This window comes from Rhinolophus ferrumequinum, chromosome 23 (assembly GCF_004115265.2).
Source record: "Rhinolophus ferrumequinum isolate MPI-CBG mRhiFer1 chromosome 23, mRhiFer1_v1.p, whole genome shotgun sequence".
In the NCBI taxonomy this organism is placed as follows: domain Eukaryota; kingdom Metazoa; phylum Chordata; class Mammalia; order Chiroptera; family Rhinolophidae; genus Rhinolophus; species Rhinolophus ferrumequinum.
In genome coordinates, this window is record NC_046306.1 from 8,354,684 (window position 1) to 8,380,276 (window position 25,593).

General features: G+C 47.2%; 1 protein-coding gene across 4 annotated transcripts in view; it reads left to right on the top strand.

The window, feature by feature from the left end:
- ATP9A (ATPase phospholipid transporting 9A (putative)) overlaps positions 1 to 25,593 on the top strand; it is a 113,548-nt gene that overhangs the window by 72,189 nt on the left and 15,766 nt on the right. For all 4 annotated transcript variants that reach the window (XM_033094602.1, XM_033094604.1, XM_033094606.1 and 1 more), the window contains exons 15-22: positions 8,631 to 8,792; positions 16,523 to 16,615; positions 17,861 to 17,944; positions 19,000 to 19,170; positions 21,642 to 21,740; positions 23,844 to 23,933; positions 24,042 to 24,186; positions 25,017 to 25,081. In XM_033094602.1, coding sequence (XP_032950493.1) covers positions 8,631 to 8,792; positions 16,523 to 16,615; positions 17,861 to 17,944; positions 19,000 to 19,170; positions 21,642 to 21,740; positions 23,844 to 23,933; positions 24,042 to 24,186; positions 25,017 to 25,081 — 909 coding nt within the window. The remainder of the gene's footprint in view (positions 1 to 8,630; positions 8,793 to 16,522; positions 16,616 to 17,860; positions 17,945 to 18,999; positions 19,171 to 21,641; positions 21,741 to 23,843; positions 23,934 to 24,041; positions 24,187 to 25,016; positions 25,082 to 25,593) is intronic.

Sequence of the window (25,593 nt, forward strand, 5' to 3'; positions counted from 1 at the left end):
AATTCCACATCGACGCGACTGGAACTAGAGTCCTACCTTTGAAATTCTATATCAATAAAACATTGCTGGTCAAAGCAAGCTCAGTTTACGGAATACACATAGAAGCCAGTATTCGTTTTGCTTTGGAGCCGCTGGAATAATTTCTACCAGTTGGAGTAGGATTCATTTCCTGTAACAGAAAGCAGGATTTCCTCAATTTGTTTCCTGTGCACATTCTACTTTGGAAACCTTGAGGGTCTTTATTCAGTTATGGATTACAGCATGAGGGGGGCCGGGCCCTCCCTGCTACCATACAGTAGCTCCCCAGGGAAACGGAGGAGATGGAATCTGGCCAGAGGGCAGTGCTCCTGAGATGCTCAGGCAGGCGAATTTCAGCCCTGACAGCATTCCATCATTTCCAGGACATTGGGGAGCACTGGAGGTGTGAGGACAGTGAGAGCGGGAGGGGGTGGCGGTGCCGACAGAGCTTTTAATATCTTTGTTTCGTGGTGTGAGTGGTCAAGGAGGTGTTCTCCTATGAGCAACCCGGTGACTCCTTTATTTCTGTTTGCCATGAATTTTGTCATATAAAAAAAAAATTCCTAAAATTTAAAAAATCACAACTACTAATGTTCTCATTTTAGCAAAAGTAGACATTGTAGATTCAAAAAGAAGTTGATAAACATAACCTGTACATCGCACCACCTAGCGATAACTACGCCCTAATGTAGATTTTCCCTAAATTCACACACACACACACACACACACACACACACACACACACCCCGTTTCCCCGAAAATAAGACCTAGCCGGACAATCAGCTCGAATGTGTCTTTTGGAGCAAAAATTAATATAAGACCCAGTATTATATGTATTATATTATATCATATCCTATCATATATTATTACCCAGTCTTATAATAAAATGAGACCAGATCTTATATTAATTTTTGCTCCAAAAGATGCATTCGAGCTGATTGTCTGGCTAGGTCTTATTTTTGGGGAAACACGATATACTGGGGATGCCAAAAAGTGCCAAAAAAATGTATACACATGACTTGTAGTCATCTTTTGTTGTTGGTATACATTGAGTATTACAATTTTAATACAGTTTTTTCCTTTCTTAAAATGTGTATACATTTTTTTGGCACCCTCTGCATATAGAAACATAATTGTGAGTTACTGCAGTAAATTGTGCTGTAGTGCATATCGCTAAACAGGAAGGAAGGTGAAGTGAGTTAAGTAACACCATTTAGAAAGTCATGGTTTTCATATTCCTGTGGGATTTATGTGTGTGTGTGCATGTGTGCGTGTAAATGTGTTTGTACGTGTATATATATATATATATATGCATTGTGTGTGTGTAGACATGTATGTGCATGTGATGTGTGTGCATGGGTGCCATGGGAGCATGTGTGTGGGGACGTGCATGGGTGTGTGTACACGGGTGTGGGAGTGTGCGAGACTATCAGTGAAAGTTTCTTGATGTACTTGGCCATGCCTTGACTAGCTCAGTAGGTCCAGAGCCATTAATTACAAGTTCTCTGGAAGGTATAGAATGTTCTGTGGCCACCTCATGTTCATGGCACAGAGTGAGAAATCTGTCTCCCTCCCACCCTAAGCCCTCCATTCTTGCAGTCTCTACACAGGGCTTCCTCTCCCAGACCTTTTCCTCTGAACCACCCACTGTTATCAATACTGGGTATCCTTGCAGAGATAATTCTTTGCGTATATTAGAATTTTCCTCACCCTTTAATTATTAACATTAAAAAATTTTTTTTGTAGCGAAATTGTAACTATAGGTTTGCACCTTACTTTTTATTTTGTTTTATTTAAGATTTTATTGGGGAAGGAGAACAGGACTTTATTGGGGAACAGTGTGTACTTCCAGGACTTTTCTCCAAGTCAAGTTGTTGTCCTTTCAGTCTTAGTTGTGGAGGGCACAGCTCAGCTCCAGGTCCAGTTGCCGTTGCTAGTTGCAGGGGGCGCAGCCCACCATCCCTTGCGGGAGTCGAACCAGCAACCTGTGGTTGAGATGCCGTGTTCCAACCAACTGAGCCATCCGGGAGCTCAGCGGCAGCTCAGCTCAAGGTGCCGTGTTCAATTTTTAGTTGCAGGGGGCGCTGGCCACCATCCCTTGCGGGAGTCGAGGAATTGAACTGGCAACCTTGTGGTTGAGAGTCCACTGGCCCATGTGGGAATCGAACCGGCAGCCTTCGGAGTTAGGAGGATGGAGCTCTAACCGCCTGAGCCACCGGGCTGGCCCCTGCACCTTGCTTTTTAGTAACCCGTCTTATGAAAGCATGTCAGTACACAGCACACCACTGTGTTGTGACGTTAGCAGAGGGCTGAATTTTAGTAAACCTTGGGTTGCTGTGTGTTCCTATAGTCTGTTGATGGCATAAACAAAAGTCTGCACTTCAAGACCCTCCTTTCCACTATCTTCCATGAAAGATGAGGGCATCGTTATTCCTGCTCACCTTCCCGGGTGCTGTGCTGGCCGTGGTGAACTTCAAGGTCTGATTCCATCAGTGCTGTGATTTTAGGCAAAGCATCCCTAAATCTGGCCTCCTGAAGGTAAAGAGGGGCCGATACCACTGAGCTCACAGGCCCTAGAGAAGAGAGAGTCAAGGTAGCCGGAAGAAGAGGCCACCTGCTGAATACCTGCTCTGTGCCCGCCACTGCACTCTGGCCATCCCTTACGACTCAGTTACTACGATTGGGCCATTTTGCAGATGATGTGGCTGGCTGAGGAATATTCCCAAGGTCACATGGCTGGCAAGATTACAACCAGGCACCCCACGTCCCAGAGGCTGGACTTGTAACCATGCAGTATTGCCTTGCTACCCATGGGACAATGGCTTGAAAGTGCTTTATAAACTCACTGAGCGCTGCAGAGGGTTATGCAGCTGCATTTGGGGAAGTCAGGGCTGATCCTGGCTGAGGGTCGAGAATGTTCGGTTGTTCTTACCTACTCTGGTCCCCTGTGCCTCCTGTTCTGGGCCAGCATTCCCATCTGGGTTCTCCCAAGCTCAGTGGAACATTTTTTTTTTGGGTCCCCTCCCTCGTTTCTCATCTTAAGAAGCTTCCAAGATTGTTGATAATAAATCTTCTACAGGACCCAGGAAGCCTACCTTCTGAGTGTTTTGCCTTCACCCTCCATCTCTCTAAGATCCCGCCCTTAGGAAGGAAAACCAAAAAGGGTGTGTTCCCCCTGTAGTCCATGAGACAGCCCCCTTGCACGTGGCCGTGGGGCTGGGCTTGGAGCTGTGTGAGTGGGTCTGTCCTCCCGACGGCAGAGTCTATAAGAGGGAGAGTGTTCCTGCATCCGTTTGGAATGTCCCCCTGTTGGGAGTTATACAGACAGCGGTGATAGAAAAGGACAGTGAACATACAGCTAATTTAGAAGCAGGTTTTATTTTTAGTTTTCCCCCTTCATTATAAGAGCAACGTAAAAAATTAGAGGGGAAACCCCCTCCCCCAAAACATTTTGATGTGTTTCCTTCCTCTCTTCTGTACATATAATTGAAATTTTAGTGTCATTTCACGGTCCATCTTGATTGGTTCACTGAGTCATAGCAGACTGTGTTACTCTTTCCAATAATTATCTATGATAAGAAGATGTTTAGTGGCTGCACGATATCTGATGCTTAGACACACCACAGATTATTTATTCTGTCTTCCCAGCGTACCATTCGGTGGTCTCCCACTTTGGGCTGTCATAAATAATGTTATGATAGGTAGCCTTACCTATTCAGTCTCTCTGTGCATCTTGGAGCATGTGTGTAAAAGTCCGCAGTTTTCTCGTTTTGCATTTTTGTAAGCCTGTTGTGGAGAGGGAGGATAAAAAGCACCAGGAAAGGTGGGGCCTTGAGGTGGGCTGGAGGTCTCACAGTCCATTTGCAGCTGGGAGGGTTTTTTTCCTGCACAACATTCGTATCTCCGGTGTGTGCGGTTCCCCTAAATGCCTCCTCGTACCCTGAGCCTCCGCTCCAGGCCTTTGGACAAGCACAGCATTCAGACGTGTGCACTAATGAGCGTGGAGTGTGGACTCAGGAAGATTTAGGAGGCTGGTGGGGCTTTCCCGTCGCTCTGCCATGCCCTCGGACCCGAGGGTGAGGTTAGAGAACAGAAGTCGGGAACATAAGGAAAAATTCCTCCATCAGTGTTACTTATGAACCACTGGGGTAGAGTCTTAAAGCAGGGTTTTGGTTGCTCAGTACAGGGGCGGGGGGGAGGGCTGTGTGAGCAGGACCAGAGTGTTTTAGGGACACTATAGAAAACTGTCATATGAGCCTTCCTTGGACTTAGCTCATCCTTGGGCCACAGATGTGAAAGTTCCATCCCATTGAATATTAGTATTGGCCCAGAACGGACCTCAGAGAACAGTGATTTCTAAAGGGCTAAATTTCTATGGAGATGATGCCATTTCTCCTCCTCAAATATTAATTTTTCTCAGAGTTAAGTGATAAGAGCATGAAATTCAAGTACAGGTTCAAGGAGATTTGGGTCAGGGAGCAAGTAGCTTTTTATTCCATTGCGTCCTCTGATTCTTAAACATAGCGCATGGGCTGTGCTTTGTTTGCTCTATGCTGTGTTATATAAAACAAAAACTTGGCAGTGATATTTAAAAAAATTACATAATGCTATATAAACATCAGCTTCTCTTGAGAAAGATCAGATCTGGAAATAATGCGCCCAGTTTCCACCTGGAAGTAGTTAGCCAATCTGGGCGGCTGCTGCCTCAGTTTACTCCTGGCCCCTGGCTGGCCTGCCCTCCTATCTCCTACCTGCCCAACCCCTGTGGGCATTCGAAGCTGCAACCACCCTGAGGTGTATCATTGAATCTATTTCCTGATTAGGTGAAGAATACTTCAGGTCTGTGGGTAGGTTGGTAATCTTGGAAGGCTGGATTAGGGCAGACTGGCTACTGTGGGAGCCTGGCTGTTTATCTTATTGAATGCCACCTGATCTGGCGTATTTCCCAAGCTCACATTCCCAGGTACAAAGGGAAAATTATTGAAACTTGTCACAGGTGGTTTATTGCTGACCCCAATGAAGAAGAAGCCCTTTCATGGATAATTCGGGCATGAATTGTTCAGATGGGCATTTTAGGGAGGGAAAGTAGTGGCCTTTTTCCTGAATGAATCTGGAACACACAGCTGACCCATCAGCCAAGCCTTCCCTCTCCGCCCCCTTCTTGGTTTCTAGCCTTTGATCAATTTTGCATCTAATTTGTTCATCTTAACGAGGTTTCTTTTTCTGCTGCTGCTCTGACCTCTGGATATTCTGACTCAATGCTCCCTGAGACCCCCAACTCTGGCTGTTAAAGACAGTGAGATTCAAGACCCTAAAATCCCTTATCATTTGACGATGTGGAATGATTCTTTTGAACAGAAGCACGGACCTGCCAGAATTAAGAAGTAACCTGATTTTATACCACCTTGTTTTGGAAAGGAATGAGGCTGTCTCACCCCTAAAATGATCGTCCCTGCTGCCGTTGGGAAGGGTTAGAGAGCACCCATTCTAAACGTGCTCCTGCTCAGTAGGACCTCAGGGGTTTTCTGTGTTGTTAGAAAGTAGCTTTAAATGAACGCTGACTTAAACTCGAAGTAAGAAAGTGGAAGGTGAAAAATGAACGGCCCCCCGCAGGGCTCATATCCTGTTGGAATCAGCCCCCCCTACCCCCAGGAGACCGATGAGCTTTGATTAGGACGTGGGGACTCAAGGGGGTGGGGGTAGCGGGACAAGTATAGTCTTAGTGTAGGTCGTTTAACTGTTGAGAGGTTCACTGTGGAAGAGTTAGTAAGCAGGTTTAAATGATGTTTACCTACAATTGTGATTCGCCCTTCGTCAGGAATGTTTGTCATTGTTGATTATTTTAGATTTATTGTTCAACGTTTCCTCTAACACAGCCCTGTGGGGTCCATGGCATGGGGGCTGGTGAGCTAAGGCCAGAACAGTCTGCATCCCTCTGAAAGCCTCTTCCTGTTCTGGAGTTCCAGAGTCTTTCTCGATTAGATTCAGAGCAAGTTTCGGGGGAGTTAGTATATCTCCTTGAAGCCCAGTATTACAGACTTTTCAAAACTTTTCAGAACAATGAAATAGGTTTTTAAGGGGTGAAGCAACAGCTCCTTGGAAAGAAGAATGAAAAAAAAAAATCCTTTCAGTGACATATTTGAAAGCATCCAAAGAAGAATTTTGCTGTTTTTTTTGTTTGTTTGTTTCTTTTTTTTTTAAATATAAAATTGATATGTAAAAGTTTAGTAAGGCTTTTTGGGCTTGTGTATACCTGGTTATTTGTAATATCTTGTATTGTGTTGGGATATTTGTTTACTTTTATTAAAAATAAAAGATGCATATACATGCTAAAAATATTTCAGTAGTATAGAAAGATGAAAGTAAAAGCTAGAAGCCTTAGAAACATTTTATATACAGATGCGATTATTTTGTATATACAGATCTTTACAGGTTTGTTAATTTTAAACTTTGCAAAGAAGGCTGTTAGCAGGTAAGACAGGCCATATTGAAAGTCAGAATTATTGAATTAAATAAGCAAATGGGTTTTAAAGACTTGTATAGGCTAATAGCAAAAAACAAAATAAAACAAATCATTACTGATTAGCTCTGGATCGGGGCGGGGGGGGGGGGTGGTAGGTCAGTGTAATGGCTTCTTCCATTGGTCAGATTTGAAAGCTAGTTCGTCCTGGTTGACTGGGTATGACATAATCAAAACAGGGTAGAGTTTCCCATTCGTGAAGAATAACTTCTTTCTGATGTAAATTCAGTTACTATCAGCAGCGGAAACCTTAATTAGATATCTGAGCACAGCACCAACTGAGGACGTATAAACAAAACATTTAGAGCTGGAACAGAAATGAGAAATAATCAACTTCAGGCCCCGTATTTCAGAGGCCTAGGGAGGAAGTGGGGGTGGGTGGTAGAGCTGGGCTGGAACCACGGATTTGGGCTCCAGTGCGATCCCCCAACCCCGTCAGGGGGTAGCACTTCAGTGGAGGTGTCCCCTAGGGGTTCCAGAAACAATAGAACCGTGGGCAGCAAACTGCAGGCAACTTCCTGGTGGCTTTTGCTCTCTTGGTGAAAGGAGTGGGGACTCAGGGAGGATGCTGATAAAATAGAGGTGCTGGAGGCAGCTGCTGCTAGGAGATCTCTTGGAAAACTGACTCTCTTTGCCTACCACCCCCCTCAATGGGAAAAAGCAAAAAAAAAAAAAAAAATTAAAGAAAGAAATAATCTCAGACATGCAGATAGTTAGAGTAATAAATGCACACCCATATAGCCACTACCAGGCTTAAAGATAATAAAACATTCCAGATGGAATTGATGCTTCCTGTGTACCCCCTTCTCTGTCGTGTTTCCCTCTCCTCAAGTCTCCTAAAACCTACCTCCTTTGTTTTCCCCAAAGATTCAGCTTTATAAGGAAAAAGGGGGTGGGGTACTTTTTTTTTTTTTTTTGCTTTTTAGACACCATGCTCTTGGACTTGGATCAGAATAAAATGGCAGCTTGTTGAGCATTAAAACTGGATGCCTCATCTGTTCCAGCTCTTAGAGGCCTTGCACATTCCTTGCTCTGTGGTCCTTTCCTCCGTCTTCAAATCCAGTGATGTCATGCGTCTCTGCCTCGCCTTCTGTCGTCACATTTCTCTCTGGCTGGAGCCAGGAAAATTCCTCCTTTTGAGGACTCATGTGATTACACTGGTTCCACCTGGATGATCCAGGGTAATCTCCCCATTTCAAGGTCCCTGATCTGATCACATCTGCAGAATCCTTGTTGCCACGTAAGGAACATAGTCACAGGTTCTGGGGATTAGGACGAGGTTTGGGGGCCGTTATTCTGCCCACGGCACTTGCCATCAATATTCTAATGGTGTCGGGTGGACACCTGGTAAATCTATGCCTCTGGGAGTGCAGTGTTGGGTGGCTGGGCCTGTGGGCCAGGCCCACCTGTCAGGTGCTCACCTGGCCTGGCCTTTGCCTCTCCCAGCAGCACCGTGCTGGGCATCTGTCTTACTTTTTCCGAGCCTGGGCTTCCTCATCGGTATGACCAGTGTTCTCTGCCTCGGCAGTACTGACATTTGGGGCGGGATGATTTTCTGTTGTGTTTGGCAGCCTCCCTGGCCTCCACCTGCTGGATGCCAGTAGCAACACACTTCCTCCCCCAGTTGTGACCACCCAGAATGTCCCCAGACATTGCCAGATGCCCCGTGGGGGGCAGAATTTCCCAGTTGAGAACTGCTGTAGACACCCACTGGCCGAGTATCTGCGAGACAAAGGGGAGCCTGAAGGCCAAGCCACCTCGTCCTCGTAATTGTTTGGCTTGGTGCACATTCTTCTAGAAGCCACGTAGGGTCTGTGCTAATAACTCTTAATCCTGTGTGGTTCTCGCTGCCACTGCTCTGGTATTCGGCCTGCTTTGGGGCCTGGGGGAGAAGGTGAGTCGTGTCTTACAGGAGCAGGTGTGAGAGCAGAGCCCCAGCAGGCCCAGCAGTTACTGGGCCTGCACAGCCTCCCTCAGGGACACACATTGCTTCACGTGTCTGCTCCCCCTTCCACCTTTGTATTCGTTTGCCGGCCCTGGGAACCAGCACCCTCACCAGAGTGTCTGACCTTCCGCTCTCCGTTATGTTCAGGTGGCCCTGGTACAGTGGACGGAAAGTGTGGGCTTAACCCTGGTGGGCCGAGACCAGTCTTCCATGCAGCTGAGGACCCCTGGCGACCAGATCCTGAATTTCACCATCTTACAGATCTTCCCTTTCACCTACGAAAGCAAGCGGATGGGCATCATTGTGAGGGTGAGTTGTTTTTATTGATGACTTAAAATGGTTAAAACCCCCAAGTATGTGGTGAACGTCCCTGTGGCTTGACATTCTTCCTTACCCCTTTCTAACCATCTTTGTTCTGTTGTCTGTTGCCCAAACTAACAAGGGAATAAACTTTTCTAAGTAGAAAGAATATTAGTTCGTCCATTGGACAGAACCTCGGATAGCTGGTCAGCTTCTGGTGAACCCAGTTCTAGAGTGAAAGATCTAAGGAATGAAGATGGGGCGTTTCTTGATAATAATACATTTCCCATCGTGTGCTCTTTTGTTGAGTTGAATGTATATTTTTTTATTGACGTGAAATTCACATGACATAAATTTACCATTTTAAATGTATAATTCAGTGCCATTTAATATATTCACAATGCTGTGCACCACTTCTTTCCAGTTTCAAAACATTTTTAACACCCCAAAAGGAAACCTTGTACCCATTAAACAGTCCACGCCCCCACCTCTGTCCTCCTAGTCCCTGGCCATCACCCATCTGCTTTCTGTTTCTATGGATTTGCGTAGTCTGGATATTTCATATAAACGGTGACCTTTTGTGCCTGGCTTTTTCCACTTAGCATGGTGTTTTCAAGGTTCATCCACATTGTAACAGGTATCAGTGCTTCATTCCTTTTTATGGCTGAATAATATTCTATGTTGCTTATCCATTCATCCATTGATGGACATTTGGGTTGTTTTCACCTTTTGGCTATTGTGAATAATGGTGCTATAAACACGCGTGTACAGGATTTCAATACCTGTTTTTAGTTCTTTTGGGTCTATATCTAGAAGTGGAATTGCTGGGTCATGCTGGGTCATTTACTCAATTGCTGAGTAATTCTGTGTTTTAAACTTAGCAGGAGCCTCCAAACTGTTTTCTACCATGCTGCCCTCTTTTACATTCCAACCAGCCAGTGTGTGAAGGTTCCAGTTTCTCCACGTCCTCATCCTCACTTGTTGTTCTTCTTTTGATTATATCCATCCTGGTGGTTGTACAGTGGCATGTCGTTGTGGTTTTGATTTGTATCTAATGATTAATGATGTGGAATATCTTCATGTGTTTATTGGCCACTTGTATATCTTCCTTGGAGAAATGTCTGTTTAAGTCCTTTGTCCACTTTGGAACTGGGTTGTTTGTCTTTGTTGGTGGGTTGTACGAGTTTTCTACAGAGTCTGGATATTAGAGCTTCATCAGAGATATGCTATACAAATATTTTCTCTCATTCTTTAGGTTATCTTTTACTTTATTGGTGAAATTCCTGTGATTCACAGAAGTCACTAATTTTGATGAAGTCCAGTTTATCTATTTTTTTCTTTTGTTGATCTTGACTTGGTGTCATAACTAGAGTCCATTGCTAAATCCAAGGTCATGAAAATTTGCCCCGGTATTTTCTTTTAAGAATTGTGTAGCTTTTGTTCTTTAGATCATTGATCCATTTTGAGTTAATTTTTGTATATGGTGTGAGGTAGGGGTTCAGCTTCATTCTTTTGCATATGGATATCCAGCTACCCCAACACAATTTGTTGAAGAGACTATTATTTCCCTATTAAATGATCTTGGCACCCTTGGTGTAATTAAATATTTTCAGTGGTTTTTTTAAATATTTGGACAATCACGAAAGCGACTGAAATAAATGTAGTTATCACTCAGCATCGTCATTTTGCTATATTTATTTCAGATTTTCTTTTTTATATATTTGAAACTTTGATTGAACTACAACATACACAGAGAAAAGTGCAAACATCCTAAGCGTATACATCTCAAGTGTTTATGAAGTTACCATACCTGTGTAACCAGCATCCAGAGCAAGGAACAGACTCTCACCCCCATCATCCCTTCGCTCCTTTGTGCCTCATTTCTGGTCACGTCACCCGTCCCTAGAAGGATAGAACCTGTACCCATTTCTACCACTGATTCATCTTGTCTCTTTTTGAACTTTATATAAAGAAAATTGTACAGTAGATAACTCTTTTGTGTTTGAGTTCATTTGCTCAAATTTATATTTGTAAGATTCATCCATATTTTTGTATGTATTGTAGTTCGAAAAATTTCCTAAAGCAGTAAAATATTGTGCACTGAAGTGCCATCTGCTCCTCCTGGATATGCTGCTTCTCCATTTCTACGCCAAGTCCATCATTCTGAGGAATTTAAAAATACTATTATCAGACATGTTTGGGTATTAATACCATTTATTATGGTGTTACTTGTTCTCTGTTTAAGTGGCATTGTAGTATAGGTGTCATTTTTCTACTTCCTGTTTTTGGTTTAGCATTAAAAAAAAAACTACGTTCATACACTGACTCCCACTTCATTAACCGTAGCTGGTTTTTATTATTGCGTTGTATGTGCATATACCTCTCCTCCTTCGGTCTGTTGCAGTTCCCTCTTGATAGACAGTTAGGTAGCTGCCGCTAGAAAGAGCACAGCTGGGCATCGCCTTGCTGTTCCAGGCTCCGTTGTATGGATGTCCCTGTTTTTCTGTGGACGATTCCCGGAGGTAGAGCTGCTGGATGGTAGAATATGTATGTCTTTAACTCTACCACGTGCCGTCAACTTTTTCTGCAAAGTGTTTGCACTAATCTCAGCGCCACGTTCCTCCATGTCTTCACCAACAATCGATAGCATGAAACTTTTTACATTTTGCCCATCTGAAGGGTCGGAATTCACATCTTGTTTTCCTACTTGCTCTTTTACTCATAGAGACCACACTTTGCCTTCTGGGAAGCCTGGAAACCCTGTGTTCACAGGCCACTTTGTTCAGTAGTTCGTAAGCCTGGCTGATACCAGAATTACTAGGGGAGCTTGAAGAATGCAGACTGCTTGGTTCCATCCCTCTCCTGCTTTGGTATTGGGGTGGTTCCCTGGTGTTTTTAAGGTTCTTCACATACTTGGTGTGGCTAGAGAAACCGCTACCTCAGATCATGTGACTCTTTGGAATAACAGTTAATCATCTTCCCTAGATTTTTTTTTTGTTTAAAACAATTGAGGATCCCCTCCATTCTATCTACACAAGTGTTTCGTGCCTTAGGGATCTGAGTCGTAGATTCCACTATTGTAAATTAGTAATAGCAGTGTTAGTAATTAGTGCTAGAGTATTAGTAATAGTACTAATGAGTAGAAGTAGTGCTGGCAGCAGTAGTAATATGGCAGCAGTAGGAACAGCAGTAATAGTAGGTAACACTTAAATGGGGCTTATTGTGTGCCAGTCACTGCTCTAAATGCTTTGCAGAAACTAACTCATTTAATTCTCACCATAACCCAGTGCGGTAGGCACCATTGGGATTGACATTTGACAGAGGGAGAAGATGAAGTATAGAGAGGCTGAGAAATCTCCCCAAGTTCACGTAGCTGGAAAATGGTGGAGCTGGGATTCGACCCCAAGGTTGTCTGGCTCCCAGGTCTGTGGTCTTTACCGCTAGGACCTGGGAGTTTGGGTGAGACGCGAGGGCCGTCGGGAAGCTCACGGAGCACCTAGAGCAGTGATGGGGCAGTGGGTTAATTATGTATTGCTGCATTACAGATTTCCCTCCTCTTAGCGACTTAGAACGACAGGCGGTACCTTATTATCTCACAGTTTGTGTGGGCCGGGAGTCTGGGTGAGGCTCAGCTGGGTCTGCAGTCATCCCAGCTTCCACTGGGACAGGATCCACTTCCAGATAGAATCAGTGTTGTTGGCCGGATGCAGTTCCTTGTGGCCTGAGGGCCTTAGCTCTTCACTGGCTGTTTGTTGGCCACGGGCCACCCTCATTCATTGCAACGGGACTGTCCGTGGGTCAGCTCCTGGGTCAGCCGGCTTCATCAAAGTGAGCAAGTGAGTGTGAGCAGGATGGAAGCCACAGTCTTTTGTAACCTCATCTTGGAGCTGACCTCCCATCATGTTTTCCTTACTGCTCTTAGAAACAAATCACTGGGTCCAACTCCCGGCTCAGTGGGAGTGGGTCATACAAGGGTGTGAATACCAGGAGGTAGGGGTCACTGGATCCATTTTAGAAGCTGCCTCCCCGAGTAGAAGATTGAAACAGCTCCCTGAGCTGCCGTTCTGATGATCCAGTGACAACAGCATGGACGTACTCTGACAATGACACGTTAAAGGATTTTTATGTCCCTGATACCAGTAGGAACTTTCAGGAATTACGTCCTTGGCAACGAACGCTGGGGCGGGAAGGGGGCTTTTTCTCTCATGCGTCTGCTGCTTTTCCCATGGTCCACACCTGGCCTGACCCAAGGCTTCTAAACCGTATCTTGAGGACACATCTGATGTCAAGAACATCCGTGGCCTGGAAACAGCAGCATAAATCCTGCGGGTGGGTGGGTGTTTCCTGGGGAATTAGAATCATTATCTCCTACTTTAATTTTGTTCCAGCCTTTATGTTTTCAAGTTCGAGGGCAATGGGCTCTGCTGAAGTCATTTCATGGTTGAATCATCACGGAAGAGTTCCCAGTGTCAGCCATCCTAGGATCAGTGGGCAGCAGTGTCCCCGCCCTTCCTTTAAAGGTCTCTCATTGCCAGAACGCATCATACTTGATGAGATGTGACCCCTTGTCTTCCCACAGCAAGAGTAGGACTCACGCCTGGAAGTACAGGATACTGTCGAATGGGCAAAGCTACCATTATTTGCAGTGAGCAGTCCCCCTTCCCAGGTTACTGAAAAAAAAACAAAAAAACAGCATTCTGTTAAGACATTTAGAAGAAATAAATATGTAAAGATGGGGATCAAACTATTCGTCTTTATTTTCCTACCCCAAAATAGCCACTCTTACCTTTTCGGAAAATTTCCCTTCATTTTTTCCCTAAGCATATGTGAGTGTAAATAGCTGCACACATGTTGATGAAATTGGCATTGAACTCTATATAAAGGGTTTCTCCTCCCCACCATTGAAATATATTGAAAACGTTCTCATATCATTAAACGTGGTTTTTATGATTTTTATGTGCATGGTGTTTTGTTGAAAACATTATTTAACTTTTTTTTTTTTTGATGTTTAGGTGGTTTTTCATTTCTCACTGCTAAAGATACATCTGTGAGCATCCATCTTTGCTAGGCCGTCTTTAATGAAATGCATACTGTTTTGTTAAATTTTCTTGTTTTCTGACCTGCCTCCCTCTTTACCGTTCGTTTTGATGGGTGGAAGTCAGCATCCAGAGCGTGTGGACCAGTTCTCCACCTGGCACAAATCTCACTCTGGGTTCTCTCATCCTGGGGCCATCGTGCCCCCAGGGGACATTTGAGAGTACCTGGAGACATTTTTGATTCTCACAGCTCAGAGGGTGGTGCTACTGGCATCTAGTGGGTAGAGGCCAGGACAGTCTCCTAACAGAGAATGATCCACCACCATTGTTCATTGTGCTGGGGATGAGAACTCAGCTCTCACATGTCCATATATCTCATCTGTTACCGGAAAATAACTGTCCATTACCTGATGCGAGGAAGTTTTAACTCGGTACTAAATATCTCTTGGTTTGGTTTCGTGACTGTTGACAGGGTTTTGCTCTCGCCTAGTTCACCAACCTCCTTAAACATGTGTGAACGCACGGGCAGGACTTGGCAGGATCTTCTGACACTCACAAAGCAAGGTCTGGTCTGTGCGTGAATCTCTCTTCTGAGAAGGTCGGTGAGGGTTAGAGAAGCCAGTCTCTTCGGGGCTCGTGCCGTTATCCTTCCTGAAGGGAGGCCGTGTCGCCTGTTTTGTTTCTGCTGTGCACAAGATGTTCCACTGCCCTCCCCACGTGGAATGAAGTCGGGTCATTGGTGTAGGTCATCCACTTGTCATTGTTTGAATAGAAGAGGCCTTTGAACAGGTGCCAGAATCAGACCACAGTGGAAAAAGATGAGGCTCCAAAACAATGCAACACAACCAGCAGATCGCTGTAAATTTACAGCGTCATCTTGCCATAATATGGGAACGAAGTAACCTTGTGATGAACTCGGTGGGAGGAAATGACTAATGGGAGGAGACAGTCAATATAGTATTTATATTGGACAAGATGTCTAAGCTCTCTGGAGCCCCTTCTGGAGTAGAGGAAGCTGGGGAAGGGACCTTATTTCCCACAGCTATGTTGTTCAGCACCATTTGAGTGAAGGGGAAGGGAAAAAAAAGCCCTCTGATGCTTTCATGTTCAGACCCCACAGCTATCTTTGGCTTGAGTCCCCAGCAAGCCTCGGCACGATCTGTCAGAGATAAAGCGTGCAGTTCTAAGGCTTTCAAAACGCAGGTGCCTCTTCGTGGTCGGCGGGTGCTTTCATGAGGGAGCATGGTGTTCTAAAAGATTGTCAGTGATTAGAGGGCATTCGAAAGTTGTTTTGAAAGAGGACGCTCGCTGTACCACTAATTTGGCTTTGGGTCTTTATTTCATATTCAATGAAGAGTTGACAGGCTTGCACTGTGTGCTTCCTGAAGTAGCAAAATTTAGGCAGGAGGTGATGTCATGCTCAGTTCCCTTGTCCATCTTGACCGCCTCCGGCCTCCCTGTGACGGGCATCATCGAGGAAAGAATCGTGGGATGAAAACCAGCGATTTCACCATCATTCCTCAAAGCCAGAATTTCTCAGCCTCAGCACCATTGACATGTGAGGCCGGATGATTCTTGGTTGCGGGGCCGTCCTGTGCACGGTAGTATTTTCAGCTGCATCCTTGGCCTTCAGCCACTAGATTCCTGCTTCCCTCTCCCCAGTTGTGACAACCAATAATGTCTCCAGGCATTGCCACGTCCCCTGGGAGGCAGAATTGCCGCACTGAGAATCTCTGGGCTAATTAGCCTCGTTCTTCACATGCAGTATGACTGAGGGAGTTGGGGAGTCCCTGTCACCTGAACAGGAATGGTTACACTGAGTGACATTTTCTGTGTCGCTGGCCCTTTGCTACGTGCTCTGTGATCTTGTTCAAGCCACAAAAACCTATGCAGTAAGAGTTGTTAGTATCCTTGTTTTATAGATGAGGAAACTGAGGTTCAGAGAAAAGAAGTAGCTTGTCCAATAGGGAATCAGCCGGGAGCTGGTGCCGGGTCCAAGCATTTGTTACCCACTCCCCAAAAAATCTGGTCAGTGCCAACTGAAAATCCAGGTAATCTGATCTCTAGCTAAAGTCCTCAGGTACACATAGGGATTTGGAATTTTCTAGATCATCGGTTCTCAACTAAGACAGTTTGCCTCCCAGGGGACATTTGGTAATATCTGGAGATATTTTAGTTGTCACCCCAGCAGTGCTGCTGGCATCTAATGGGTAAAGGGCCAGGGACGTGCTGCAAAAAAATCCCGCAAGGCACAGGCTGACCCCGCCAGCAAAGAATTCTCCAGCTAAATGTCCATAGCGCCAAAGCTGAGAAACCCTGATCTAGATAATTATCTTACTTTCCAGTGCTTTCGGGTGGACCACATTTGGGTGATACTGTCAGTCCAGTATATAAAGTTAGTGATCTTATAGTGTGGGAGTCCGTTCCTGTTGGAATGGGAACAACTTTAAAAACCAAGTTCTTAAAAATCCTTTTGATCTTGCTTTCATCATTTATAATTTTTCAGATGCTTTGCGTTGTCTTCTGTTTTCTGCGGCCTTTGACCCAGAGTGAGGCCTCTCTCTTGCTTTTTATCTTTGGCCAAGTGAAAAAACTGGCATCTGCTAAGTACACTTTGTACACCATCTGTCATGGGAAGCGGGCACTGGCGCAGAGAGTGGGTGTTCCTCTCGGTTATTCATGCCTTCCGGCCTCCCTCTCTAGGATGAATCAACTGGGGAAATTACATTCTACATGAAGGGAGCAGACGTCGTCATGGCTGGCATCGTACAGTACAACGACTGGCTGGAGGAAGAGGTAAGTGTGACATGGGGAGGGAAAACTGGGCCTTGGTAGCACGTTCTGGAGGCCGTCCCTTCCATGGTGTAGGGAGGTGGGTCGCTGTATTTGTTATCCATCACAGAATACGTCACCCCAAAACATTGTGGCTTAGTGTAGCACACGTTTACTTCTCAGTTACTGTGGGCCAGAAATCTGGGCACCGCTTGCCTACGTCCTCTACTCAGGGTCTCTCACAGGCTGTGGTCAAGCGGTTGACTGGGGCTGCGGTCTCATGTGAAGACTCAGCTGGGGCAGGACCCACATCCAAGTTCACTCAGTGGTGGTTGTGGGCAGGATTGAGCTCCTTGGCTGGAGGCCATCATTTCCTTGCCATGTGGGCCTCTCCATAGGGCAGCTTACAGTGTGACAACTGGCTTTGTCAGAGTGAGCAAGTGAGGGAGCAGGAAAGGGTGAACAGACGGAAGTCACCTATTCTCGAAAGTGACCTCCCCTCACTTGCACCACATTCTGTTTGTTGGGAAAAAGTCACTAGGTCCAGCGCATTCTCAAAGGAGGTGATTGTACAAAGGTGTGAGTACCAGGAGGTGGGGATCATTTGGGGCCACGTCACAGGCTGCTTGTCACAGGGGTGACAGGACCACTGAGGTTTATCAGACCGTCTGTATTTTGTCTCTCAGCTCCAAGGGGGCGGGGTGAAATTCACATGTTGCATTCATTAATATTATATTTTCAGTTAATGAGTTGTAAACTCAAATGCTGACCAGGGCCAGGCAGGTAACTCACATGAATGAAACTGGCCGGGAGATGTTTTTTCTGACATGGTTGCAGCTTGTGTTTTAAACAGGTTGGAATATTGTCCCCTGGACAACTGTGTTTTCTGGCATGGAAGTGGCATTTCAGCCATTGTTGATCATAGTTATTTGGGGAAGCGGCCCCTGGTTTTGTCAGAGGTTCAGTTTTCCCAACAAGCCAGAAAGCCAGGTTTGTCTGTGAAATCTTAAAACATTGACTAAAATGTCAAAACGTGTACTATGCCAGTTACAGGGAACTATGTGCAGGCCGTGCTTGGCCCACAGCGGCCACGATGCAGCCTCCCCGTAAGAAGGGCTACTCGGAGTAGATTGCTTTAGGGGAAAGCAGTGTTCTGATTTGCCATTTCCCTGTGCCCTGGGGAGCGACCTGTCCACTTCAGTGTCCAGCCCCGCTCAGTGAGAGGCAGGGACTAGTGTGGCTCTCCGCTGACCGCCATCTGCTTTTCAGTGTGGAAACATGGCCCGGGAGGGGCTGCGTGTGCTCGTCGTGGCAAAGAAATCTCTAGCAGAGGAGCAGTATCAAGACTTTGAAGTAAGCGGTCCTGTGACCTTTCCATTATTTTTTCAGCCCCGCCCACCTCTCCCGTCATATCTCCTCCCATATCCCCCTCGCTCCTTCTGCTCCAGCCATGCTGACTTCATTTCTGAGCACTTCAGGTTCATATCTGTCCCGGGGCCTTCATACTTGCTCTTTTCTCTGCCTGGAACTCTGTCTTTCTTCCCAGAGCTCCATGGCCCACTCCCTCACTTCCTTTGGCTCTCAGCTCAGATGCCACCTCCTCTGAGAAGTCTTCCTGGACTCTCCATCTAAGGCAGCCTCACCTCATCACTTCCTCCCGTCACCCTGTTTAACTTTCTTCATTGCACGTACCAATATCTGTAATGACCTTGTGTATATGTACACACACACGCACACACACACACACACACACACACACACACACACACGGTGAGGTTGGGGACAGGCTCCGGAGCCCTTGTCCAGCTCCACCCAGAGAAACTGCTTGGGTCTATGTCTTTTACGAGTTTGAGTTCTTTGTAAAGTTTTATTTAAAAGGAGTTCCAGTCCTGATCAGTTCCACCTCCCTTTCTATTTTAAAGGCACAAGTTTTGAGTCAGTCCATTAGAGGGTTTTGATTTTCGTCTTTGCCTCTACTATAAAGAGGGGATAAACAGAAGGGTTGGGTCGATGGTCTTAGGAAATGGGACTTCGTCTTTAGAAAACCCGGTGAAGGGTTTTAGATTACTCAGTTGCAAGTTTTGTGTGGGAGAACCTACTGTTTTTTGAGATCTTGAGTTGGGCCAATCCTTACAACAACCCCACGGGGTAGGGGCTGTGATTGCTGTTTCATGAGTGGAAACAATTGAGGCTCAAGAGAAGTTCAGCGACTTTATCTGGAGGTCGCACAACAGGTGGGTGTAGAGCCCAGGGTGGAGCTCGGGTCTGTCCAACTGCAGTGTGTGGGCTGGTGAACGTGGAAGGAGGCCGGAAGCCTCCGTTTCATCCCTTCGAGGACCACCCCACATGTCAGTCTGCCTTGCACTTCCCCACCCTAAGCTGTGACTGTGTCCCCTGGTGTGTCCCAGGCCCGCTATGTCCAGGCCAAGCTGAGTGTGCACGACCGCTCTCTCAAAGTGGCCACTGTGATCGAGAGCCTAGAGATGGAGATGGAGCTGCTGTGCCTGACCGGAGTGGAAGACCAGCTGCAAGCGGACGTGCGGCCCACCCTGGAGACGCTGAGGAATGCTGGCATCAAGGTAGGGGGAGCCTGCTGGCTGCTGAAATAACTCGCCGTGCGGAAACGAATCCCAGAATCAGACCAGGTGTCCCTTCAGCAGAGTGCAAACATGACAGAAGGGAGAGACCCGGCAGTTGTAATAGAATGCAGGGACCGTGACCCGTAGCCCTGTCTCAGATGGGCCAGTGTGGTCACTTGCCACCCTGAGAGCCCTCGTTTTTGGAAGCCATGTGTTCGCTTTTCCTGGCTGTCCCCTTTCACCAGGCCGGGCTCCATGAAGGCAGGCCCACGTGCATCTCCTTACCTCTAAGTACCAAGTCACGTCCAGCACGCTTGGGGTATTCATTATATTCTTGTTGAGTGACCAGCCAGCCAGCCAGTCGTCTTTCTTTTGATCTGGGTGAACGAATGACCACCTAGTGGAGTGACTGCCTGCCCCAACTGACTGCCATGTTTACATGCTGTATGGGGCCAAAATATATATATATTTAACTAGTTTATATATAACTAGTTTAATTATATATATATAATTATATTTAACTAGTTTAACCAGAAGAGGCCAGTAGAGGGCGTCTGAGGAGCAGACTACATCTAATGAAGCCAAGCAAAGGGGTCAGCAAACTCAGTGGCTAGAAGCTCCTGAGAACGTGTACCACCTGCCTCCGCCCAGAAGCAGCTCTCAGCTGCGTCCTCGGGCCTGCATTTGGCAAAAGCGCGTGTGAGCGGGGCTCTGTGGGTATGTGGATTAGGCTTGTAGTAATGAAGGAGCTCCAGGCAGGGTCAAGTCCGTGGGGTCTCACACGCGTGCGGGCGTGGACTTTTGTAAACCGAATTCTGTCACGTACCTTTGGCTCACAGGAAGTTACCAGCAAGATCCCCTTTTTGGAGAAATAGTCTGATGTCAGAAGGGCCAGTTTCTGCTGCATTGCGGTCTTTAAAATGTGTCGCTGCCCAGTTCTCAGACCTCTCCTCTCAGAGTTTTGGAGATTCCAGTTGTCTTTTTCTGGCTTGGTCCTGAGGTTTTTCTTCTTTTCAACACCGTTCTTTCCGAAAGGCGCCGTGTTTTATACCCAGAGTGTGGACTGGGCTTCTCCTTCCGGTTTCCCTTGTTAAATGGGAGGGGAAGGCAAGTGTTGGGGATGGGTCAGGGTAGTTTATAATTAGGGTCTAAGGTATGATCTCTCACAGGCCAGAAAAGGGTTAAAACTTGGAAACTTTGCATTTCAGCCCATTTCCCTGATGCAGCGACTGAGGCCAAGCGAGTTGGCTTCAGGTTCTTACACTGGGAAGTGTGGAGCTGGGACTGGGCATTTACCTGCAGTGCCCTTCCTATTGTCCCCACGTGGGACATTTGCTGCATGGTGTACTGATGACTTTCCATGGTTTTCTAGAACTTGAGCCTTCAGTTTCTTTCCCATTGTTTGCTCTCTTACAGCAAACCTTGAAAACTAGTACCCAACTGGGATCACTTAAAACAATATTGTTTTTAAGGTCAGATGGGACATTGAGGGAAAAGGCTGGCACACATCAGGGTCAAACCCAGAGGCAAGGCCCAGAGGAAGGGCCTGGTGCCTTCATCCTCGCCACCTTATTGCCTGGGTTCAAGTCCTACCGCTCCATTGACAACTTCTGTGGCCCTTGGCCAGTAGCTTGACTTTTCAGTGCTTCCGTTTCTTGCCTCAAAGTTCCCACAAAGGTAAAATACATCAAACCTGGGCGGCATTTGATGGGTGCCTGGCATGGTGAATACTCGGGAAGCCTGCCTTGTTATTTTCTTCCTATACTTCCCTCACCGCCCAAATTTCCTTTGCCTGATGACTGTAAGGCCCCTCCCTTCCGGGAGCCAGGAGAACAAAGGGTTAATGGGTGAACCCAGCAGAGCACAAAGCACATTCCGTTTGGACTTTGAAGACCTGGATTCTGGTCAGGACAGTTGCTAGCTGTGTGGCTTCAGGGGCAAGTCACCTACCCTCTCTGAGCCCACAGCAGTGACATGCAGAGTGATCTGTTATAAAGTGTGGAAGAACCTGGCACGTTTATCACCAGCGTTTTATCGTTCGGCTTCACGCCCATGAGATTCCTCACAGACCTCCAACCAGGTAGCGAGACCATATGTAGCAAGACAAATCAGTGTTGCGTGCAGCACATGGAAGTGACCCCTCAGCCATACACCTTCCCCTGCCTTGAGAGTATTTATTGCTTGAAGAAAAACTCCCAGAAGGAGGGTTGTAAGGTCAGAAGCTGAGCTTCATGCTGTCTGCCTAAGCGTGCAGCCAAATGGTTTTCTGAAAGTGTCGCAGCAGCATTTGCTGACCCCCAGCAGTGGTCACTCAGCGTCCTGAAGCCTGTGAACGGGGTGTTTTCCTGTGTTGTGTGGGGGACACTGGGCCTGGAGGAGGTAAATGGGACACATCAAGTTCAGCCGACGCAGGCGACACACGCTGGCCTCAAACACTCACAGAGAGGGCCTCTCTCGTGCCGTAATTTCAGGTTTGGATGCTGACAGGGGACAAGCTGGAGACAGCTACATGCACAGCGAAGAATGCACATCTGGTGACCAGAAACCAAGACATCCACGTTTTTCGGCTGGTAAAGTGTTCTCTGCGTTGGGGCCTCATGGGGTGATGCTGCAGTTTGCCCTGTAACCTCGTAACCTCGAGTGGGCCCCTGAAGAGGGGAGAGGGAAGCTTGTTAACCACCGAGGGTCGGGGCTCACATCGTCGGTTTGGGTGGAATTACTGGATGACCCAGGTGAGGCTAAAGGGTTCCTTCGGGGGTGATTCCGGAGAACCTCGTTACAGCCCTGTGTTACCACCGTGTCCTTCGCCTGGTGGGAATCGTGGTCCCTTTGAGAAGCTGAGGAAAGTTAGGCACGATCAGCGTGAAGGGTTGCAGATAAGCTCATACACGTGAAATTGTACGTATGAGTCCGGGGTTTCCCTGAACCCTTGCAGGCCAAGTCTTTGGATAAGAAACAAATTCCAGATCACAGATATTGGCCTGTCTGCCTCCGGAAGGCACACCTTTGGGAGCCTTTAGAAGGAGGTGTTTTGGGTGGGCACAGGAGAAATTTCCTGCGCTTGGGCTAGCACTTGTTCCACACAGCACAGCAGGTATTAGGTGCTGCACCAGGGCTGGGAGTCAAGGGCTGTGATTGGCCTTGTTGAGTTGAGGGGTGCGGAGCACTGTGTCCCCCCCCGGGGCAGGATGTAGTTGTCCCACTTACCTGAAATCTGAGCCACCATGCCGGACAACTGCCCAGGCTCTAGATGTTACGGGGGCCTGCCGTCATCCCTGCCTTTTGGTCCATGGCACAAAGAAGCTTCAAGAAATCCAGCAGTTTGGGGAATAACACACACAGCATTGTGTAGAGGCAGATACAGTGAATCCTCATTTTTCATGGATTCTACATTTGCAAATTTACCTACTCACTACAATTTATTTGTAACCTGAAAATCGATACTCGAGGTGCTTTCAGAGTCCTTTGTGGACACGTGCAGAACGCTGAAAAATCTTGGATGCCTGATGTGCACGTTCCCAGCTGAGGTCAAACAAGGTGACACCCTGCCGTGTTGTCTCAGCTCTCATGCTGTAAGCAAGAGTCTTTTTCACAGTCTATTTAGTGCCACCTTTTTTTTGGCATTTTTGTGCTTTTTGTTAGCGATTTCACAGTTTAAAATGGCCCCCAGCACAGGGCGGAAGTGCTGGCTAGTGTTCCTAAGTGCAGGAGGGAGGTGATGCCTCAGAGAAAACACGAGATAAGCTTCCTTCAGGCATGAGTTGTATTGCAGGAATCTACTCCTTTTTCCGCTACGAGCAAAGGTTTGGTGTTTGCTAATTCTGTGCTCACAGCGACTTTGTAGAACATAACTACCGTGTTTCCCCCAAAATAAGACTGGGTCTTATATTAAGTTGTGCTCCAAAAGACACATCAGGGCGCTGGCACCCTGAAAAATCATGCTAGGGCTTATTTTCTGGTTAGGTCTTATTTTCAGGGAAAAACGGTATTGCAGATAAAGAGAATCGACTATATGTTCTAAAATTTAGTGGCTGCAAACTATGGCCCGTGTGCTGGTCACCTGTTTTTGTAAATAAAGGTTTGTTGAAATGCACATACACCCACTGTTTACGTACTGTCTGAGGCTGCTTAGGTGGAGTGGACTGTGAGGTCCGCAAAGCCTCCAGTGGTTAATTAACATCTGGCCCTTTATAGAAAAGCCGGCCACCCCTGCCAGATGCCTGGCTTCTCCGATGCCTGCTCCACGGTGTCCTAGCTGTGTTAGGCAGGCTAACTAGTCTTGCCCTGCTTCAGTTTCTGTACGTGTAAAGTAGAGCTGTTATTGCACACCTCGTAGAGTCCTTGTGAGAAATAAATGGGGAAAATCTGTGAAGAGTGCTGAGCACAGGGCCTGGCACAGAATGAAAGTGCAGTCATTTTTAGCTCGTATTTTATTATGTGGGTCACGGCCGTCTTGGGGGAAATGCAAGGTGATGGTTGGTATATCGGCTCTCCCGATTCCCACAGAATCATAACAAACAGGATTTAATTTGGCTGCCGGTCTGGTGGCAGGGAAGGCGGAGGGGTCCTTGGCTGGGATGGCCATTGTCTTCACGCCGGTTCCAGGAAGCCACTGTTTGTTGTTCTACCATCTCTGGAGAGCAAAGCCTCCTCACCCCTCTCTTCCTTTCCAGGTGACCAACCGTGGCGAGGCCCACCTTGAGCTGAACGCCTTCCGCAGGAAGCACGACTGCGCCCTGGTCATCTCTGGAGACTCGCTGGAGGTGGGCACAGGGACCCCGCCAGGCGGGTCCTCCTAGGAGCACAGGCTCCTTCCTGCTGCCCTAGTGGAAATGATCTTGGCTGACCCGTCCCTCTTCCTCCCTCAACAGGTTTGCCTCAAGTACTACGAGTATGAGTTCATGGAGCTGGCCTGCCAGTGCCCGGCGGTGGTCTGCTGCCGCTGCGCCCCCACCCAGAAGGCCCAGATCGTGCGCCTGCTCCAGGAACGCACCGGAAAGCTCACCTGTGCTGTAGGTAGGTGGCGGCTGGCTTGGCCTGTTCCGCTGGCGTGCTGGATCCGTTTTCTGTAAGGATAACTGGATTCTGCTGCTGTGCGCCTCAGATTCCCCAGGCCACTTTACTCAGGTCATGTATTTCCCCCACAGACTTGGCTCTGTTTTTGTTATAATTATTATTTTCACTCTTTCCCTTTGAGAAAGAGGAGAGAAGTGTGCCCGAGGGCTTTTCTCCTCAGCTTGCACTTCTTTTTCCAGTGACACAGGATGCAGCATGACAGAGGGGTGAAGACCACACACGGAGCAGTTAGATCTGGGTCCCACTCTCTGCCAGTTTTTCCTGGCTGGGTGCCCAGTGGCTTCCCTCACCCGTCTGAGCCTCAGTCTGCTCATTGGTCGAATGGGATCATTCCAGGGGTTTCCTCTAGCTGTGCTTGGAGGATTAAATGGGGTAGCATTTAAAAAGTGCTTGCCCCAGTGCCCAATCAATGTTCAAAAGTGCGGTGTGAGTCATCGCTGATAAATAATCACACAGCCCACCTCAGAGGCAGGGCTTGTGGCACTGGTGGGGCGTGGACATGGTCCCCTCGCCGCCGATCGATGGCTGGGACCCTCGGCCAGTCTCCTGGTCCCTCTGACTCTCTACTCCTCCGCCTGTAAAACAGGAACCTGATTCCCTCAGGCTGTCGGAGTGGTACATGGAGGGGGCAGTGCAGAAAAAGCGGTTAGCAAGCATTCACTGCACGGAAAACATGTACGATTATTGAAAGTTAGAATGAAATGTGGGAGTCGTGTTTCTTGCCTCTCCCCAATTTCCCGGCCTTTCTCTCTGGTTTGGGTGACCCACAGGTGATGGAGGCAACGATGTCAGTATGATCCAGGAATCTGACTGCGGCGTGGGCGTGGAGGGAAAGGTGAGTAGTGAGCAGAGGTGCCCGCGACGGATAAAAGTGAACTGGCATCTTAAGATGCTTAACCATAGAGCTGGGAGGACCAGGGGTGGAGCTGGACTTCGTGTCTTGACTTCGTGTTGAACTTTGTGGTAATTTTCTGGGGAGGGATGCGAATAAAGGGGGAAGCCATGTTGGTCTTGAGGCTTTTTTTTCCACGTGGGCGGCTGCTTGGGACACCGGCCGGCCAGCATGCATATACACACTCCTTGGTGGCTTTGTTTCCTTTTTCTTTTCCCGAATAAAACGTTCTTTTGCTGGATTTTCTGGAGAGTTATTTTTTTTTTTGCTGGTCAACACAGCCCAGCGCTCCGTGTGAAAGTGTTGGGTGGTGTGTCATTGGTCTGGGAGCCGCTCTGCTCCACCAGCTGGAGTTTCTTCTTCCCTCAAAGATACAGCTGTAGTGCCTCTGGAAGTTCTAGATTAGAAGTACAAAGCCTAAGAAACCATGTAGCCTAATTACTTAGTTTGATTAT